At 41.8% G+C, this 17,561-nt stretch overlaps 1 protein-coding gene and 2 long non-coding RNA genes across 3 annotated transcripts in view; all 3 read right to left on the reverse strand.

Moving 5' to 3' along the window:
* Nucleotides 1–327: 327 nt before the first annotated feature.
* Nucleotides 328–4,592, reverse strand: LOC308475903. Its single transcript, XR_013985513.1, has 3 exons — nt 3,430–4,592; nt 2,554–2,654; nt 328–2,369 (listed from the first exon to the last, which is right to left on the reverse strand). It is a non-coding gene; the product is annotated as an uncharacterized lncRNA (long non-coding RNA).
* A 100-nt stretch (nt 4,593–4,692) lies between these two features.
* Nucleotides 4,693–14,993, reverse strand: CHAMP1 (chromosome alignment maintaining phosphoprotein 1). Its single transcript, XM_081002975.1, has 2 exons — nt 14,785–14,993; nt 4,693–9,923 (listed from the first exon to the last, which is right to left on the reverse strand). Exon 2 carries the CDS (start codon nt 9,895–9,897, stop codon nt 6,748–6,750), a length of 3,150 nt encoding a protein of 1,049 aa, XP_080859101.1. The 5' UTR covers nt 9,898–9,923; nt 14,785–14,993; the 3' UTR covers nt 4,693–6,747.
* The window catches only part of LOC308476003, an 81,804-nt gene continuing 68,935 nt past the window's right edge, over nt 4,693–17,561 (reverse strand). Inside the window, exon 2 of the long non-coding RNA XR_013985631.1 lies at nt 4,693–5,406. This is a non-coding gene — a long non-coding RNA (uncharacterized lncRNA). The remainder of the gene's footprint in view (nt 5,407–17,561) is intronic.

Here is a 17,561-nt window from a genome sequence, read left to right on the forward strand (position 1 = left end):
TGGCTATGGTGAATTAACACTTCGCTATAATCAGAAAAAGGGAAACGGATGGCGCTGTGGGTTAAACCACAGAGCCTAGGACTTGCCGATCAGAAGGTCGGTGGTTCGAATCCCCGCAACAGGGTGAGCTCCCGTTGCTCGGTCCCTGCTCCTGCCAACCTAGCAGTTTGAAAGCACACCAGTGCAAGTAGATAAATAGATACCGCTCCGGCGGGAAGGTAAATGGTGTTTCCGTGTGCTGCTCTGGTTCTCCAGAAGCGGCTTAGTCATGCTGGCTACATGACCAGGAAGCTGTACGCCGGCTCCCTTGGCCAATAAAGCGAGATGAGTGCCGCAATCCCAGAGTCGGCCACGACTGGACCTAATGGTCAGGGGTCCCTTTACCTTTTATAATCAGAAAGCAAAAGCCAGGATGTTTTAGATGGGTAGGCAGGTATATTGAAGTTTAGGACACTGCAGTGTCATACTGTTAGTGCAGGGGCTTTTGCCTGTGCAATGGGACTTAAGTCTCCCTGCCTCCAACCCAAATCTGCTCTGGTAGAGAAAACTCCAATATAGATGGAGGTGGCTAAGGAGAGTGTGCAGGGTGTGCAGAAGTCCTTTATTGGTTAAAACCCTGTGCCTTTAGCAGTTGCTACAGCCAACAGCCAAACCAATTGTGGTTTATGATCCAGCCGTAATCTCTGCCAAGGAATAGATGCTGACAGTATGGTTCCAGGAGGCACACAAGAAAATATACCATCCCTTTATAGCTGACGTTTCACTCAGTGCCCTATATACCATCATTCTTTCCTTGTCCCAGAAGGATGAAGTTGTACCAAAGAAGGAAGGATAGCATGTGTGAAGGAAGACAGTGAACATTCATCATCAGGATAGAACATGTATCATTAGTGAAACAGCTTTTTAAAAAAACATCAATAGCAAAATACACATCATTAGGATGAGTGGGCAGAGGGCTTGTTCTGATACCCAGTTAAATGCAGTCCATTTCTTTGCACTGAGAATGTATGTACTACATGTACACACACATACACTCCGAGAACCCATTATTGCCATTTCAGCAATCTGGCTAGACTTTGACTTTAGAAGCACTTGGCTTTTGAATAAATTCAAAGCATTATTTACACTGTGAAAAATAGAGGTGCACTCACAGATGGAGCAGGAGCCATTGTTGTCCCTGGTGACCCAAGTAACTGTAGCATTTCCCTATATGTAAAGTTCCATCCTGTGTCATTTCTTGGTCGCACTAAGAATATGATGGAATGCTGTGAGCCAGATTCATTCTACAGCTAAATTGCATCTAAATATATTCAGAAAAAGAATGAGAAATACTGGTATTAGTTTTTGCCTTTCCATCAGCACTTTTAAATCCTGGATTGTGGGCTGAAAGTGGAAGATGGTTGAAGAGATTGGCCATGCTTAGGAACAGAAAAGTCCAAACATCCCATGTTTTCTAATTGTTTAAAAGGACTTTGCTGGACCATAAAAATGAAGTCAGATTGTTCTGACCCCTTTAGATAATGCTGTTGCAAGCAAACATGTGTCCACTGCCACAGCTGAACATTCTTAAGTGCTCTGGCATCGCCTACCTAGAAATTCCTTTGCAAGAGACTCCCACGTTCTGGCAAAATATTCACTACTTTGGCTTCTGAACATAAGATAAAATAATTTAAATGGCAGTTATAAGAAAAATGCTGTGTTGTATGAATAGTTCTAAAAATGTCTTGAGTGATGTTAACAGTAGTGCCTAAGAAGCAAAAGGCTGCTGAAATAGCTCATTGATAAAGTTTTTTCAGGCTTTTAACGTAGGCAGGTTAGAAAAAGCCTAGATCATCAAAGTTCTTTTTTTTGCAATTTTAAAAGGGAACACACTTGAGACATAATTATGTCTTCTCATCAGTGGAAATGGTAGACGGCTAATAGAGGTATATTAAAAAGAGAAACACCTAGCTCAGGAGAGCGCAGCTTTTAAAATAAAAATTAATGGGGAAGTAGCTTGAATTTTAGAGATTGCCCTTTCAAAACATAAAAAAGAAATAAGATCTGAGCAAACCCTATAGCCTAGGAAAAGATGCCACTGGCAGAACTGTGAGAATTTTTTTTGTCTAAGAGTTAACGTGGGAGCATGTTGTTTGCCATGGTTGCCAGGGCTACCTGACACATGCACATTCAATGACTGTAGCAAATTGTGGCTTTTTATTTGTCAAGGAGCCATTAGGGAACAAACACCACAGACAGAACTTGCATATCACTTCATACATGATACTTCTGAATGATACAAATGTGATCAAGTAATACATGTACATGTGTCACGCATGTACATTATGGTCTGCCTCGTCTTCTGCTAGCAACAATAGATCAACATCTTCCTAGTTTTGTAAAAAAGAAAAAAAAGTTAGGAAGCAGTAGATCAACTCCAATGTAAGCTAAATGCTAAATACTGCTGCCATCTAGCAGCTGAACGTAGCCACTGTCCTAGAGGACAGCACAAGCAGAGTATCATATCCAGCATATCCAGGTTATTTCATTGGGGGCAGAAGTGCTTCTAATTACCTTTAAAGCCCTAAAGGGTTTGGATCCAGAATCAGCTACATCCTTCGCCACTACTCTGCTTTGCTGCCAAAGATGTGGAGAGGCTCATCTCTATGTCTCACCTATGAAGGAAGATACGTGTCTGTGATAACAATGTCTATGCAGCTCCTCTTCTGCTCAATAGTTCAATATTTATTCTAGCAGGTTTCTGCCTGGCCTGGATGATGTTTTTATCTGTTTCTATCCTACCTACCTCTGTTGCATATTATTGTTTGATATTGTTTCATGACACTGAGTTTAATTGTTGACAGCTGCCCTGAGTAATAGATATGCACAAGAAGGGCAGGCTAGAAACTATGTTATTTTTTTAAAAAAAATAACTTTTGTTCTGTCCCTGCATCAACAGTTCGTACTGTACAAAGTGTTACAGATTCCCATAATAAAATGTATTGTGGGATATGGAAAAGATTATTAGACATTATTAACAAAGCTCCAGTCCAGTTAATGCAAAGGAAATACTACTAAATTAACTTATCATGTTTTCACCTAGCAGTGGTTAGTTAGGTCATGGAATACCCAAATTCAATCCACTGAGCTCCCTGAAATATAGAGCTGGCAAATGTAACCACAAAGTGTCAAAATGTAATCCCATCCATGCACACATCCTCCAAGATTTGCTAATAAGTTACATTTTATGAATTGATGCTCTTGTTTTTGTTTTGTAAGCAGCTGTGTATGTGTTTTTTAAAAACCTATTATAGCAGGGCCTAAATGCCAAAATAATAAATATTTATCTGTACACATTTTCCTGTCATGGAACATCCAACTTCTACGTACTATTAATACAATATAATTCACTTACATCTGTTCAAATCATAGTAATGGAAAAATCCAGACCTGAATGTTTTTACTTTTCCCAAGGGCATATGTCCTTACGTACTTCAGAAAAACTAATCTATGATGAAAACAAAATGCAGATTAGGTGCTATTCTTATATAAAAGATCACATTGACCTTTTGGGGAATTCAAGCTGTGTAAATATGTTGGTACACAGACAATATTTTCATTTCTCACTTAGCTAAATTACTTTCAGATTCAATTTAATTCTTCTACATCTTGACTAGAGTATGCTTGGCATGGGCACCTCCAATTATTTTTATAGTTCTACATGCAAGTTTTATGGCAGGAGACAGCCACAATTTTTTAAGCAAAGCTGAAGAGCAGATGAAACAACTTATTTTCAAATACAGGTGAACGTTTCACCTATAGCTGCTTGTATTGCACCTCTGAAAACTCAGGTTGCAATTTAAGCAACCAGCTTGTCTCTTCTGCAGAGCAAAAAGCTGTAATGAGAGCTTCAAAGAAATCTCAGGCTGCCCGAATTCTCCTACTATGTACATACAAATCATGGGATCATGTCCATGCACTGTAAAGATAACCCCCACTTCATGTTGGCACAATTTAAAAAAAAAATTATACTAGTAATATTTAACAATGCTTACATTGGGCTGAATTATATAAATGCCTTTGGAACTTTTCTATTTTATTACACCTTACATGATAAAACAAGAAGTGTCAACCAGAAGTTACAACAAAAAAGTTTTAATAAAAATGTAAAAATCTACCCAGTGCCATAATACATAGGTTCTTTAAGAGTTACTATGCTCTGCTTATCCAAGAGGTTGAATCAGCAGAACAGTATCTTTGGACTTCATTTCACTTCTGGTAAAATAAAAGGGTGCACACCATGAAGGATGAGATATGACACCTTCACATCTCAAACGACAAAAGGATAGAGCCTCCAAATTTCAATTGCTATGGGTCATGAACATAAGTAGTACTGTGGACTGGGAAAGACTAAACCAATTTATCTACCAACTGAATGGCACGGCTGCCACTTCCTACACAATTTTGTTGACATCTAAATCCATTTCTCATGTGGAACAAGCAGATCATGTATGATGTAACCACATGTGGTGTTGAATTTGAATCACAAGAGATTTGTATAGATTACAATTTAATTTTCTTTTTAAAAAAATATAATTTACATTGTAAATGCTATCACTTACCTGCATTAGAGAATGCACAGAAATCTGTACTAATTCCAGTAATAAATATCTGAAGTAATAAAAGCTGATGAAACATACCTAATACATACAATTTAACAATTTCAATGCAGAGATTATTTTTATTGTTAGAATAGAAAACAATGCTTAAAACACATTCCCCAAATTATAAAGAACAATACAAGACAGCATATATATGTCCAATACATCTGACATTACTCCAGCTATTTCACACACATTAATCTGCACTTCAAATAGAGTGAGAGCAGAAGCACAACTACTTAAAAAATCTAAACAAGCAAATTTATTGAGGTGCAAACACTGATTTTTCCTTGCAATACTTATAAAAATGATCACTACTTATGATTCAAGACAAACTACTATACTATTCCATGCACAATTTAAAACAATTTCAGTTTTGTGGTGTTTACACTAGATATTTAGCTATTCAATATATTTCAAATAAAAAACTGGATTTGGAGAGTTAACTGAGTGGGTGAATTGCCGCATTTCTGCTATTCCAGCTCCTTATTTTAGTAATTTAGTAAATCATAGTGAAAACCTATGATGTTGGGAGGGTTAGGAAAGTGCAAGCAAGGTATAGCTAGCAGAATCTGGACAATTTAAGAACAGAACAAAACATATTAAAATTAAATTTCAAAGTTTTTGTGATCATGTCTCACAAGGTCTAGTGAAACTGAAATATTGCCCCAGTGAGAATATTGCTGATGGCATGACCAAGGCTTTCAAGTTTCAGAAACACGAGAAATGTGTTTGCAATTGAGACGGAATAAGCATACAGTGGTACCTCGGGTTAAGTACTAATTCGTTCCGGAGGTCCGTTCTTAACCTGAAACTGTTCTTAACCTGAAGCACCACTTTAGCTAATGGGGCCTCCTGCTGCCATGCGCCGCCAGAGCACGATTTCTGTTCTCATCCTGAAGCAAAGTTCTTAACCCCAGGTACTATTTCTGGGTTAGTGGAGTCTGTAACCTGAAGCCTCTGTAACATGAAGCGTATGTAACCCGAGGTACCACTGTACTGTATAAGTTTTTTGTGTATGCTCTAGTTCCGATAAGGACTGAGGGGGATGTTGGTATATGTGAAACTAAAACTAGTAGTCATTCCGTATCTACACAGTATAATGTAAACAATATAGAAGCAGAAGGTCAGAAGCACGAGGTAATGTTAATGTGCAGTGTGTCTCTGGACCTAGATAAGACTGAAAGAGTTGAGTTTGTTCATTTTTTCTCACTGCTCTTTGTCCTGCTGGGAGGGGGAGAACCATCTCCAGATGAAGCATGCTAGCGACTGATGTATGGGTTAATGATGTACAAAATCATTAAGCTGTAAACCGGAAATAAACCTTACTGCCTGTACCGTGGGTGTGAAGTGAGTTTATTGCATTGGTGATTGTCTCCACAAAAGGCTTGACAAGGCTGCGCAGAGCGGAGCATGCAGAGGAGCATGCTGGACACCTTGTGAGTTGGAAAAGATGCTCACAAATATTCAACAATCACAGGAGTCATAGGATTCTGCAGCTGTCTCCCTCTTGCAGGCAAAGTCGTCTGTCCTTAGGAGCGCCCTTCCAGCTACCATTGAAAGGACTGCTACTGTTGCAGTGGAGAGGGCAAAAAGGAGCTGTTTGTGGGGGCATGTGGATCAGGGAATCAAAAGCCCACATTCCCTGGACACAAACCCAGGATGTAGGGTGGAGGGATATGTACACCACCTCTGGGCTCTGCTTCTGTCTCTCACCACCTCCAACCTTCTTCTCTGGGTAGCGAAGTACTGTCAGGGCTCAGAATCTGATAATTCTGTTGCCAGAGAATTTGTAATAACCCATTGACTGCTCTGTCCATGACTTAATCTCCTTTTTTTTGTTTTAAAAACAGCACTCCATATAATCCAGTACAGACCTATTACTTTGGTAGTTCGGTATTTCTGCAAACTAATGGCTACAATATAGCGCAGTTAAGCAAACTAGGGCCCATTCAAATAAATGAGTTAAGTGCACTTAATTTTGCATTTAATTGTGGCCATCATGTTTATTGTGACATGCTGATATAGTTGCATAAAACAGTTCAACCGCATTACTGACCACAAGCTAACATTTTTGGAGATTCTTCAACTTCCAAAATAAATATGATTAAGTCTGTGGTTCAGTAAGTGATTCGATAAGTGATTCGTTCAATGGTTCGGTGCCATCAACTGGCACCTTATTGGCCTCTTCACTCTGAGTAGGTGGCTCAGTTATGGTATCCATCTGTTTTTTATTGGCCTCTTCATTATGACGACTTTGGCAATGGGTTAGATGCTTCTTAAAGCCTCTAGGAAAGTTTGATTCAAAACTGCAACGTGGACATTTAAGCAAACTCTGACCATGAGCAGCAACATGGTTTTTAAGGTGAGATTCCAAGAGAAATGCCTTTCCACATATGTCACACTTGTACGGACTATGAACATTATGCTTGTTAACCAAATGATGCAAAACAGCACCTTTTTTCATAGCCCGGCAGCAACAAATTTTGCAATAATATTTGCCTTTGCCACGCTTCATATATTTTGCTATTTCTTCTTCCGAGATAAAAGCTTCCTTTTCTTCAGTAAACTGCAGCACACACTGAGGCTGAGTGGGACTAGCTAAATCAATTTTAGTGTCTTTATTGAGGTCAGAAGTTTCTGGATCAAACTGTTCTTGATCACTGTTTGATTCCTGCTCCTTAACTTCAGAGGTATCCATTTCATTATTTCCACTCCCACTGTTATTTAGGTCTATATTTGCAGTTTCCTGATTTTCCTTCTTCGGTTTCTTCTTTGGACAAGAAAATAATACTTCTTTTGTAGCTTCCTTGGCTTGTATAAGCTGCTCCTTTGGAGCTAACAGACTACTGAATGGATTCTCACCTTCTGGCTGCTCAGTGAAGAAATCTTTACCAGATTCGGAATGTACCTGCAAGTCTGAAAAAATGGGTGCAGCAGACTGACCGAAGTCAGAGACAGCAGTTTTGTGAACTTCTCTGCCTGCTGTTTCCAGTGGTCTGTGGACATCAGAACCAAAGTTCTGCTTTGGATCAGAAGACATAGGAGTAGGTTTTTGGAGCTCAAGTGAAAGAGAACCTTTTGAAGGCTCAGCAAAGAAACCTTGCCGTTGTTTCTCAGGGGAACCAGGAAGTGCCTTCTGTGGGTCAGTGAAGCTTGCATGTTTCTGAATTTCAGGAGAAACCGAAGAAGCCTTCAGCACTTCATGAGTAAGAACAGGTGGTTTCTGAGGTTCTCCAAAGGGAACATGCTCTGCAACTTCAGGAGAAACTGCAACATGTTTCTGGGGCTCTGGGAAGAAGGCATGCTTTTGGGCCTCAGGTGAAACAGGAGGTGGTCTGTGAGGTTCAGAAAACAGGGCATGTTTTTGGACTTCAGGAAAAGACATGTGAGTTTCATGAAAGAATGGACGTTTTTGTACATCAGCAGAAGTAGGAGGAGGAACAGATTTCTTAGACTCTGGAAAAAGTGCCCGTTTTCGGGGTTCGGAAAACAAAGCACGTTTTTGGAACTCAGAAGAAACAAAAGGAGCAGGCTTCTGAGTCTCTGAAAAGAAAGGAGACTTCCGAGAGTCAGAAGGGAATTTCCAAGGGTCAGGAGACACAGGAGCTGGCTTACGTTGCTCAGGAAAGAATGAAGGTTTCCAAAGATCAGGTGACATTGGGGGACCAGACTTTCTAAGCTCTGTTGGCATGGGATGTGCAGAGGGTGGTACTGCTGGTGATGATCTCCATGTGTCAGGAGACAAGACAGGTTTCCAGCCTTCAGGATAAACAGAAGAAATGGGTTTCCAGGGCTCTGAGGAAACAAGACTAGATTTCTGAGACTCAGGCAAGGAGGTAGATTTCCAAGGCTCTGGCACAAACTTCTGAGGCTCTGGGGACATCATAGAACCTGGTCTTCGAGGTTCTGAGGCAGGCCTCCTAGACTCCATTGACATAGATGTGGGAGGTTTGGGGGACCAAGGTGACACAGTAATAGAAGACTTCTGTTGTTCGTGGGAAATATTAGGAGCAGGCCTCCAGGGTTCTGGAGCAATACTAGGAGCAGACCTCCAGTGATCTGGTATTGGTGGTTCAGGTTTTCTTAGTTCAGGGGAAAGTGCTGAAGCAGGCCTCCGCATCGGAGGAATATGCCTGCGAGTTTCTGAGGATATAGCCGATGTAGATTTCTTTAGCTCAGGAGACACAGCTGGAGAGTGCCTGCGGGGCTCAGGAGACACTGCTGGAGAGTGCCTGCGAGGTTCAGGAGACACAGCTGGAGAGTGCCTGCGAGGTTCAGGAGACACAGCTGGAGAATGCCTGCGAGGCTCGGGAGACACAGCCGGAGCAAATTTCTGTGGTTCAGATGCAGCCACAGGTGGAGATGCAGGCACAGCAGACTTCTGAGGTTCTGGGGATACAGGTTGTAGCGGTTTTTGTGGTTCTAGAGAAACAAGTGGTGCAGGCTTCTCTGACTCTGAGACAGATACATGCAGTTCTGGATGTACATTAGAGAAGGGTTTTTGTGGCTCAACATATGTGACTGTGCCAGGTTTCTGTGGCTCAGGGGAGATAGCAGATACAGGTTTTGATACATCTGAGGACTCCACTGGAGTGGGTTTCAGGGGCTCTGGAGCCACAAAAGGGACTGCTTTTGATGGCTCTGATGACACCACTGGAATAGGTTTTGGAAGCTCTGATGATGCAACAGAGATGAGTTTCTGTGGCTCTGCGCATGCAACTGGAGCAACCTTTGGTTGCTCCATGGATACAACTGAGATGGACTTTGGTATCTTGGAAGGTAACCCAACGTCAGGCTTGAGGGCTTCAGAGGGAGCCAGCTTCTGAGATTCGGGAGAAACAGTGGGTTTCAGTGACTCAGGAGGCGGAGAAGACTTCTGAGGTTCCACAAACAGAGGTTTCTTTACAGTTTCTGCGCCTGTTGCTAACAAATCTTTTTGCTCTTCTTTCCATTTGTCAGGCATTGCATGATGTGCTGTGATGTGATAATAAACATTACAATACATTTTGCTGGTAAAAAAACATTTGTGGCAGTGAAACAACTTCGCACTTTTCTGGTAAAAAATAAGTTTCCCCAGTCCTGCAGTATCCATTTCATCACAAAACTCGGGGTGGATAGTACCCATATGAATCTGTATGTTTTCATAGTCAGACCCTCTGAAACTGCAGTGATCACATTCCAAGCGCTCTGTTGTTTTACGCAGGATCTTCAACATGTCCATTTTTCTATTGTCAACTTGCATAACACTACACATGTTTCAGACTGTAAGCTCCAGTATTCCTGAAATAAAAGTTAAAAAGTTAGCACATAACATACAGAAAAGTTTGTTCTTATTAAAGTAAAATTAACTAAACGAACACTCAGCTGAATAATTATATCTCCTAAGAAAAATCAAATCATCTAATCTTGTTAAGCTGTATATCACAATCTTCCACTTCGGAGGGAAATCACCCTATGTACAAATACTTCTGAATATAAATCTCTTCATTGTTTACAAAACCATCAGCAGTTGCTGAGGGCAATTTAATCTGTTTACCAATTCCAGATGGTTCTTTCTGTTGCAGAAAGCCTAACAAAACACACAATCTGCAGAGAATATCCTGCTAGTTCCAGACCCTTTTATTTAAATCCTACAGGCAGATTCCAATTGAATGGAGCTAGCAAATATATGGGTTGTGAATCTGGCTTGAAGTGAGCTGATCTTCCTGATTTCACTATTAAATTATGCTGTATTCTTCCTCATTCTGTATACCAACTAAACCAGTCAAAACCCAGAAGGGTCATGACATAGTAATGTAGACAACAGTTGTAAGGTACGGAAAAATAATTTTTATTATGAATATTTTGCTATGTGCCAGTAACATTCACTCTTAAAAGGGTTAAACTTATAGCTCTTTGCAGGTGTTACTATCTCCCATGTACAGAAACACGGAAGCAAGGAAATGAGCCATGCAGATAAGTCCCACTCCCAATGCCACATACTCCATCCAGTGCTTCCCCCAAAACATATGCATATAGCATAGACAGCTGGAGTGGAGGGGTCTTAGTCACAGCTAGAGCATGTCAAACCATAAGCCCAGGTTCAGATGCAATGCTATGTCAAAGGACTTTGTTCCGGAGGTAGCATGGAAGCAGGAGGCCTGGAAAGGAGCACAGTGACTACAATCTTCCCCCTAAGGTAAAGGTAAAGGTACCCCTGGCCGAACGGGCCAGTCTTGACAGACTCTAGGGTTGTGCGCTCATCTCACTCTAGAGGCTGGGAGCCAGCGCTGTCCGCAGACACTTCCGGGTCACGTGGCCAGCGTGACGAAGCTGCTCTGGCGAACCGGCACCAGAGCAGCACACGGAAACGCCGCTTACCTTCCCACTATAAAGCGGTACCTATTTATCTACTTGCACTTAAGGGTGCTTTCAAACTGCTAGGTGGGCAGGAGATGGGACCGAACGACGGGAGCTCACCCCACCGCGGGGATTCGAACTGCCGACCATGCGATCGGCAAGTCCTAGGCGCTGAGGTTTTACCCACAGCGCCACCCGCGTCCCTAATCTTCCCCCTAGGAACCTGCATATTTTTTCATTCATGCTAAGCCATGGGGTCACAGTAACCTTCATTCACTATTTCATCAAAAATAAAAACTAACCAGAACTTTTTATTTCCATGTTCACTGCTACATGGGACACCCCAGGATGCAACCTTAATGCCATTTCTCAAGGTACCATATACTACTCAGAGTATTTAGAATATTAAAATATTTGACATTGAAACTATTAGCAATGTAGAAGCACACTGACTCCATAGCTTCCAGGAAGCTAGTACTGCATAGTGTAGCAGGAAAATAATCTGTGAAACAGAAGCCTCCAGTCAAAATCTCAAATAAGCCCAAACTCACTGGATATTTTTTATTTCTTGGCCCACCATCTGCAAATGGGGATACGTGAGAACATAAGAGGCACCCACTGGATCAGGCCAATGACACATCCAGTCCAGCATCCTGTTCTCAAAGTGGCCATCCAGATGCCTGTTGGAAACCCCAAAGCAGGACCCAAGCACAAGAGCACTCTCTCCTTCTGCCAATTCCAGCAATGGGTATTCAGAAGCATTATTGCCTCTGACTGTGGAAGCAGAGCACAGCCATCATGGCTAGTAGCCATTGACCCTCTTTTAAAGCCATAGTACTGGCTTGCCTCACAGGATTGTTAAGGACTACTGAGATAACGCATCTGAAGCACACTGAACACTAAGGAAAAATGATGCATAAATACAAACTATTAAATATTTAAATATAAAATACTGTTTTCTTGATGACAGATAGGTGTGAAGCCATGATTGAGTTTTCTTAAGACTGGCAGGTGCATACACTGCAAACATATTTATTAGTGAGGACCACAGTTCACAATATATCTCTTCTCCTGCAGATATTGTACACATCACTCCTCACCTACAGATATGACCCTTAAGAAATTGAGACTTGCTTTAGAAAGAAGTCCAAAGTATATCACGCTTGGGTGACCTCTGGAAGTTATTCTACTGGTAGTTATTTTTACCAGTGCCTTGGTTTATTTTTAATTACAGAATTTTATTTTGATTGTTTTTATGACTGTCACTAGTCACTTCAAACATTTGGAGAGGCAGCATGTAAAATGTTAAACAAGTCGAATACAACAAGGTGCTAGACTGCATTTTCTATCCTACAAGCTTTATTATTACATTATTGAAGTTAATAATAATGTTTTGATGTTGGGCTTTAAAGTATCTTTATGTCTCAGCACAGGTTGGTCTCTTGAAATGAGCTGAGAATAGAACACCCAAATAAAAAGACCCCATACTGAAAGATCTAGTTTCACAGAGTTGGGTTCTAATAAACATAATGTCACTCAAAACCAAGAATCTGAATCCCTTTATAAAATGTATATTAGGGATTCTGACCCTATAATTTTATATTAGAAACATGTCTTAGGAAAAATTAAAGGTTAAGTCTCAGAATCAGTCCAAGTCTCAGAATCATAAAGTGAAATGATTGTACTATTTGCTTTTAATAAACAATAGTATTTATTTAAATGTTTTTAAATATTTATTTTTATTATGTATTTTGGGTTTTTATATTGTTATTTTATGTTGTAGCTGCCCTGAAACCTGTGGGTATAGGGTGGTATACAAATTTAATTAATAATAATAATATGAAATACTAACATTAATATAATGTTCCTCCTGTGGCACAATGGGTCAGTGCATTTGGCTGTTAACCAGAAGGCTGGTGGTTCGTGCCCACCCAGGGACAGCTGTGGGCAGGATTGCTGCAGGGGGCTGGACTAGATGACCCTTGGGGTACCTCCCAACTCTACAATTCTATGATCTGTGTCTGTTCGCCCATAGCAGTACTAGTACTTCATGATACATCAGGAAAGTAAAAATGGTTTGGGAAGTTACGGTTAAAAACAAAGCACATGTAACAACTAAACATAAGATTTTGTACTAACCGACTGGGCTGAAATCTCCCCTCATCTAAGAACACCACATATTTACTAAAAGAATCAGGGCACTACACTAGGAATATTTAATAGGATTAGATGAATGGTATGCCAAATGGTAGCCTAGTACATGCTGTCGTTACTGAATGCACCAAAGCCAACCCCTTTCAAGAGTCACCTCATGCTGAAAAATGAATTCTACTCTTCCTACCCGACCCTCTATTCCACCATTCACTCCGCCTCGTTTCCAGCGTTCCTGGTCCTGGTTTCAGAACATCACCTCTCCACAGGCAAGCATGTCACATCAGAAATCACAATGCAACTTATGAACTTTCTTTTTAAAGTTTTGATGGGGCTACTTGTATCTGTCCTTAACAGATGAACAAGCATCAGCCAAACCTTTCAGTGTATACAAACTATCTGTTTGGTTACTTGTTAAATTAACTGCTTCTGGAAACAGCAAACAGAACCAACTTAATAAAATGGCAGTACAGTTGTACCTCGGGTTAAGAACTTAATTCGTTCTGGAGGTCTGTTCTTAACCTGAAACTGTTCTTAACCTGAGGTACCACTTTAGCTAATGAGACCTCCCACTGCTGCTGCAGCACGATTTCTGTTCTCATCCTGAAGCAAAGTTCTTAACCTGAGGTACTATTTCTGGGTTAGCGGAGTCTGTAACCTGAAGCATCTGTAACCTGAGGTACCACTGTATAATATGCTTTCCATGAGACTATTTAAGCAATGATATTTCCACCAACAGAATAAAACATGTCTTGAAATGTGCATCCCACTGCTGCAGTTAGGCGGGGGAAAATCCAAGTCGATGTTGGCATTACACCAAGGATGGGGTGGGTACCTGTGGCTCTCCTGATGACCCAATGGGGCCCGATAACCCCCAGGCGGGAATTACAGTGGTACCTCGGGTTACATACGCTTCAGGTTACAGACACTTCAGGTTACAGACTCCGCTGACCCAGAAACAGTGCTTCAGGTTAAGAACTTTGCTTCAGGATGAGAACAGAAATCATGCTCCGGCGGCGGCGCAGCAGCAGGAGGCCCCATTAGCTAAAGTGGTGCTTCAGGTTAAGAACAGTTTCAGGTTAAGAACGGACCTCCGGAACGAATTAAGTACCTAACCCGAGGTACCACTGTACTCCTAATCCTAAATAACTGAGCCTCGTAGTCCAGCCTTCAGGAAACAGCAACGACCTGCTATTGCGCATAAACGTTGAGAGCTTAGGGCCGACGGCAAGCACAGTTGAACACGGGGGGAAAACAGAAACGGTCTGATCGTGTGCACGCACGAGCTGTTTAACAAGTCTGCCAGCAACAAGCTCTTTACAGTGAGGGGGAGGTATTAGTGGGGGAGGGAGAGAGGGGACAGACAAGAGGAGCTGTGTGTGTGTGCGCGCCCCCCCCCGCGCGCCCCCGCGGAGAACGGGAAAAGGGAACAGGCAACCGAGCGCGCGCAAAACGCTATGTGAACGGAAAGGGGGAGGGGACAAAAGGCTACTGTGGTACGTTAAAAAAAAAAGGGCGGGGAAGCGGGCCGAGCTTTTCACACATGAGGTGAAAAGACGTCCCTGTCCGTTACCCTATTAAACTGGGCGGTAGAGGTAGGGGAGGAGAAGGAGAAGGAAGGGGGGTGCTGAAGAAACGGCAAAGTACCTACCCGGGAGAAAACAACGGCGACGGAGAGAGAGGCGCTACAATGGCGGCTGCTCTCACAAGCCAGAGAGATGCGGGAGACTGTGGCGCTCGCGAGGGGGGGGGGGGAGGCGTCGGCGGCTGAAGGCGCCAGGCGACGGTACTGAGGCGGAGCGGTGGGTAGGCCGCGCGGCCACACAGGCGCCCTCTCATTGGCTCGCGCCGTCCAGCTGCTGCCCAACTGCTGCTTGAGTTCGCCCCGCTCCGCCCCCACCCCCCTGCTGTAGAATTCGGCGCAGGCGCGTGGCGGGGAGGAACGTCGTTGGAATGAAGCTGACGGGGAGGGAAGAGATTGCTGGAGGCGCCATGATGCCTCCATCTTCCCGCGCTTCCCGTGAGGAGGAGATTGGAGTTGGGACTCCTCCATCGTGGTGTTTACCTGACAGAGATTGCATGCTGCTTAGTTCTCGTGACTAGGTAGTCCTCCTACAAGTTGGGGGCTCACGTGATTGGAATTAATTAATAATTATAATTGAAATATACTCAGAGTCGCAAAGTGATTTCATGCTCTTTATTCAGCTCATAGTGGTGAGGAGGAATGAATAAATGTCCCCTCACAGTATCTGCTTTATATACATTATTTACACAATGGGCTGCACATGATTGGCTAATTCTGGAATTCTACTGTAAGCCAATCAGGTTGTGGATTCACTTCTATCTGGAGCAGGATTGGGTGGTTCCTGCCAACCAATCATACTGCTGCATTGTTCTAGGACCAATCAGACTGCTGCATTCTGAATCCTATTGTTCTAGGACCAATCAGACTGCTGCCTTTTGGATCCTATTGTTCTAGGACCAATCAGACTGCTACAGTTTGGATCCTATTCAACTCAGTACATAACAATAATATTGTTATTATATTATAATATTAATTAATAATTATAATATTAATTATATTATAATATAATTTCCCCCCCGGGCATTTGTGTGTTGGTTTGTATGAATAATAATAGAAAAGCAGAAGGTTGGCTCTTGGTTCTCTGATGTGCTATTTTTCAGTTTCCAACGAAATGCAGGCGAGAACTAGACCTAAATTGTATGGCAGCCTCTCAATATGTCACAACCGAAGGGAAGGTTACCTGCATTCACCAGCCTGCTGAGGAAGCCCTGGGTTGCGAAAGCATTTGTTGCATTTTGCAGAGGATTCTGAGGGAATGGGCATACCTTTACATCCTTTCATTTGTATGCCACCTTAAAACCATGCTCAAGGATGCTTACAACATTTTTTAAAATTACAGTGGTACCTCAGGTTAAGTACTTAATTCGTTCCGGAGGTCCATTCTTAACCTGAAACTGTTCTTAACCTGAAGCACCACTTTAGCTAATGGGGCCTCCTGCTGCTGCCGTGCTGCTGGAGCACAATTTCTGTTCTTATCCTGAAGCAAAGTTCTTAACCTGAAGCACTATTTCTGGGTTAGCGGAGTGTGTAACCTGAAGCACTATTTCTGGGTTAGCGGAGTGCGTAACCTGAAGCGTATGTAACCCGAGGTACCACTGTACTTGATTGATTGAATCTTTATACAGCCCTATACCTGGGGTTCTCAGAGCAGTTCACAGAATAAAATCAAGATATAAAACCACAAAATACATAATAAAAATAAAAACAACAACCCAATAGCCCCCCTAAAAAACACATTTTAAACCTAACCAAGGTTGTCATAAACACTAAATAAAACACCAAAAAGTACACAGCCAAACTGAACGATTTCCACGTAAGTCATAAACAGATCTAAAACAAAGATACAAAAAATAACGGGAACAAACTCCGCCCCCACAAAATCCCCTAAACTATACCTCAGCCCAAGAGTGTTCAGCAGCCTCAGCTTTTGTAGCTGAAGTCAGTCTGGGCCCTGGCATTTGAACTTCGTATATAAATAGCACATACATGTGTGTTACATTTCATTTGTTGCGGGAGGGAAGGCTCCACAGCTTTTCTCCATAATGAATACAGTGTATAAAAATATATATACACACTAGCAGGCTTGTACCCAGCATTGCTTTGGAACTCTAAGAAACCGAAAAATCTGCGAGGTTTTGAAAGGTTCAGTCTTGATTCAAAATGGTTCCCAATTGTATCCAAACATAACACAGATTAAAATCTTGATCTCAGGAACCACAACACTAAATTTGGTTAAAATTAGTGCGATTTTGAAAGGCTCAGTCTGCCATCTTGATTCAAAGTGGCATGCAATAGTATCTAAACGAATAAAAAACCCTGCTCTGTATCTCAGGAACTATGCAAAATTTGGTTATAATTTCTTAACGGCTGTCCAAATGCGTAAGACAAACAACCTTTCAATATATATTAAATATTTGGCAGCTGATAATATTACCTGAAAATAATCATGCATCTGATGAATTAGAGTCTAATTCCTAAATGCTTATACCTCAATAATAATAATAATAATAATAATAATAATAATAATAATAATTTATTTATACCCCGCCCATCTGGCTGGGTTTCCCCAGCCACTCTGGGCGGCTTCCAAAAGAATATTAAAATACTGTGATATATCAAACATTAAAAGCTTCCCTAAACAGTATTCCTGTTAAGTTCTTAAGGTGCCACAAGACTATACATGTATTCATTACACACACACACACACACAAACACACACACACACACACACACACACGTTGATTCCTCAAAGTGCAGTGTTTGCTGACCTCTACCGGCTGATAACCTAAAAACAACAGTAACAAATCAGAGCTGAAAATTTGAAACATCCTTATTTGTATGGG

Source organism: Podarcis pityusensis, assembly GCF_964106645.2.
Source record: "Podarcis pityusensis genome assembly, chromosome: 4".
In the NCBI taxonomy this organism is placed as follows: Eukaryota; Metazoa; Chordata; class Lepidosauria; order Squamata; family Lacertidae; genus Podarcis; species Podarcis pityusensis.